Below are 2,869 nucleotides of genomic sequence, written 5' to 3' on the forward strand. Positions count from 1 at the left end.
AGTCTGGAGAAGAGGAGGCTGAGGGGAGACCTCCTGGCCCTCGGCAACTCCCTGCCAGGAGGGGGCAGAGAGGGGGGATGAGTCTCTGGAGCCAAGGCCCCAGCGCCAGGCCCCGAGGGAATGGCCTCAAGCTGCCCAGGGCAGGGTCAGGCTGGCTCTGAGGAAGGATTTCTGTGCAGAAGGGGCTGTTGGGCGTTGGAATGGGCTGCCCAGGGCAGGGGGGGAGTCCCCATCAAAGGACCTTCAAGGGCTTTTCCAACCTAGATGATTCTGTGAATTGTGAACCCTGTTAAAACTGTAACGCAGTGGTGCTAATTTTTGCAATTATATACCCAACTGTGGGATATCTGATGTCCCCCTGAAGTCCCAGAGTTGACTTTAAGAAACAAATTAGAGGAAGAAAGCATATAGATCTTGGCTTGTAGAGAAAAATAAGAAAATGTGACCCCAGTAGAAGGACTCAGGAATTAAAGGCACAGTTCACAGAAAACACAAGAATCTCTTTCACATCAGCATGCACGTTTCTCCCTAATTCTAAGCAAATTTGTCTTGTGAAAGGTCTCTGGAATCTACTGCAGCAAATATTGAAACTCCAGTTACCTCAATGGTGATTGTTTCCACTTGAACATTCGGAGGCATGGCCAGGCTGGGTTTGAAGTGCTTTGCTATTGCAACCAGAAGATGCAGCGTGCTCAGTAAGTCCTTTGTAAAGATAGCTGTCCCGTGTAAAGAAAGAAAACAACATTTAGCGTGCAAAACAAATAAACCTCACTCTAACCCATAGACTCTCCCTGCGCAGAGGAACCCGAAGCGATGGACGGCCAGGTTATATAATATCACAGTTCAGTAATAATACATCTTAAAAGTCCTTTTTGTGAGACATCACACAGACGCTGAGGGCTCTTAAGTGGCCCACAAGCCACAGGCTTAGAGGATGCATGACCCAGGCAGGGTCAGATATTCCTGTCTCACTTCTGACTCAACTAGTAATTAAAAACAGGTCATGTAATTACTGTCGTGGTTTGCCTTTGCCTCACGGCAGCCTTACGACAGAGGGAGCCCTGTGACGGATAAACTTCTCCAATTGCACTTCTGCACCTACATTCCACACTCCATTTCAGCTGACTTTCCTCCAGTTGCAAACACTTAGCCACAGCTTCCAGAATCACAGAGAGTTTCTGTCGCTGTTTTTTTTCCGTTAATGCGATCTTGTCAACATCCAGCTTGAGAGATGCTAGGTTTTCTTTGACAGAAAGTCCATAGGAAGGAAAAGGATGTATTTTAACACCACCATAGGAAAAAAAAAAATAAAATCAGAAACGTAAAATGACAGCACAGCACACACAGTCTTGTTTTAAATGTTCGATACCGCTTAATATCTTTCACAGAGGCACGTCCCACAGCTGTATGCCTTGTTAAACTCCTACGTGCTCTGAAAGCCTCAGTAAAGTCAGTGAAGCTCTGCAGAAGAGTGACTCAAGTCACTCCTTGCAGCATCATCCCCCAACCCTGGCACTCCACATCCCTCCTTTTCCTAGGGGAGGCTACAGGAATCAAACACGCGAATCTTCCCTGCAGATAGTGTGCAAAGGCAACATCAACTCCCATCTACAGAAAAAGCCCAGCTCATTGCTCAGGCAAGTAACTCTGAATATAAGCCAATCCTGCTCATGCTGCTGCCCTCAGCCTCAGTGAAAAGGAGATGAGATGTAAAAGACAGGCCCAAAGAGGTGAAAGGGAAAAGAAAAATGAAGTGGGGACGGGAGAGATGGAAAAACAGAAATAGAGCAACAGGCTGTTCCAAGAGGCCATATCTTTATACAAGCACCTCGTAGTGTAGAGAGCCTCTCAGGTTTTCATCAGTTCCAGCCCAGTGCTTTATAGACTAAGAACTATCTTATTTCTTTTTTTTTTTTAATGCAGGGAAACATATAAATTATAGTCCTGATTCCATCCAACTTTTCTGGTAGCATCACAAGTCACCTTTGTGCTCCTGGCTTAGGAAGCCCTCCTCCCCTACAGAGGCACTGTAATTTCACACATCAAAGTTAACCTTTTCATTGCGTTAATTAGCAGGTAAAAAGCCTTTCTTAGAAGAAAAATAACTGGATAAAACCAATAGCAGATCCTCCCAAGGCATTTGTGCAGAGTGCAGCGCAGCCCCCGCGAGCGAGAGGCGAGGCTCCAGCACACCACTGCTACTTCCCCAGGTTTAGTCTCTGGTCTGGAACCTCCCCAGGATGTGTTTGCAAGCTGGACTCAAAGCAGCAGCCTACCCAAAAGATGATGCAGTACCAGCCCATCATACAGATCTTCTTCCAGACTCCTAACGACTATGTGCTCCTCCTTCAGCGTTGAGTTAATCCAGTCGGTCAGTACCTGCGGAGGAAAACAAAGCAGCTGGCAGTTACATTCCTGTTGAGCACCCCGTGCTATGTTGTGTTTCACCCCTCAGAGCTTTATCTCACATCTCGGTTTGCTCTCAGCCTCCACTTCCTTTGTGCTTTTTGGTGCTTTTTTTTAAAGGGAAGTTAAGCAGCAGTTAGTTCTCCCTAATTTCCAAGCGAGACACAATATCTCACCAGTTATGAATTTCGTAGAGAGAGACAGATCCTGCTCCCACTTCCATCAGGGAAAAGGCAGCAGAGCACCCCTCCCAACCCCTGCCTTCGTTAGACACCACAGGATTCACTCGAATCCAACTGTCATACGCAGGTTTGTAAGAAAAGAGGCTTCACTCAGCCTGTTGGTTGTTTCTCATAGTCATCCACATCACTAGCACTCCTCCCTTTCCTCTCCTATTTTTGCTTTCTTCTTCTTTCTGCAATTTTGTACTACCCTGTCTCCAAATACCTTTTTTTTTCGGGGG

The 2,869-nt window shown here is 46.5% G+C and overlaps 1 protein-coding gene across 1 annotated transcript in view; it reads right to left on the bottom strand.

The window, feature by feature from the left end:
• Window positions 1-2,869, bottom strand: part of PARVG (parvin gamma) — a 25,292-nt gene that overhangs the window by 11,630 nt on the left and 10,793 nt on the right. The window contains exons 6-8 of the mRNA XM_026867854.1: window positions 2,277-2,379; window positions 1,103-1,243; window positions 601-716 (exon numbers count right to left, since the gene is read on the bottom strand). Coding sequence (XP_026723655.1) covers window positions 601-716; window positions 1,103-1,243; window positions 2,277-2,379 — 360 coding nt within the window. The remainder of the gene's footprint in view (window positions 1-600; window positions 717-1,102; window positions 1,244-2,276; window positions 2,380-2,869) is intronic.

The sequence above is a fragment of the Athene cunicularia genome, assembly GCF_003259725.1.
Source record: "Athene cunicularia isolate RWA chromosome 1 unlocalized genomic scaffold, athCun1 chr1_part2, whole genome shotgun sequence".
In the NCBI taxonomy this organism is placed as follows: domain Eukaryota; kingdom Metazoa; phylum Chordata; class Aves; order Strigiformes; family Strigidae; genus Athene; species Athene cunicularia.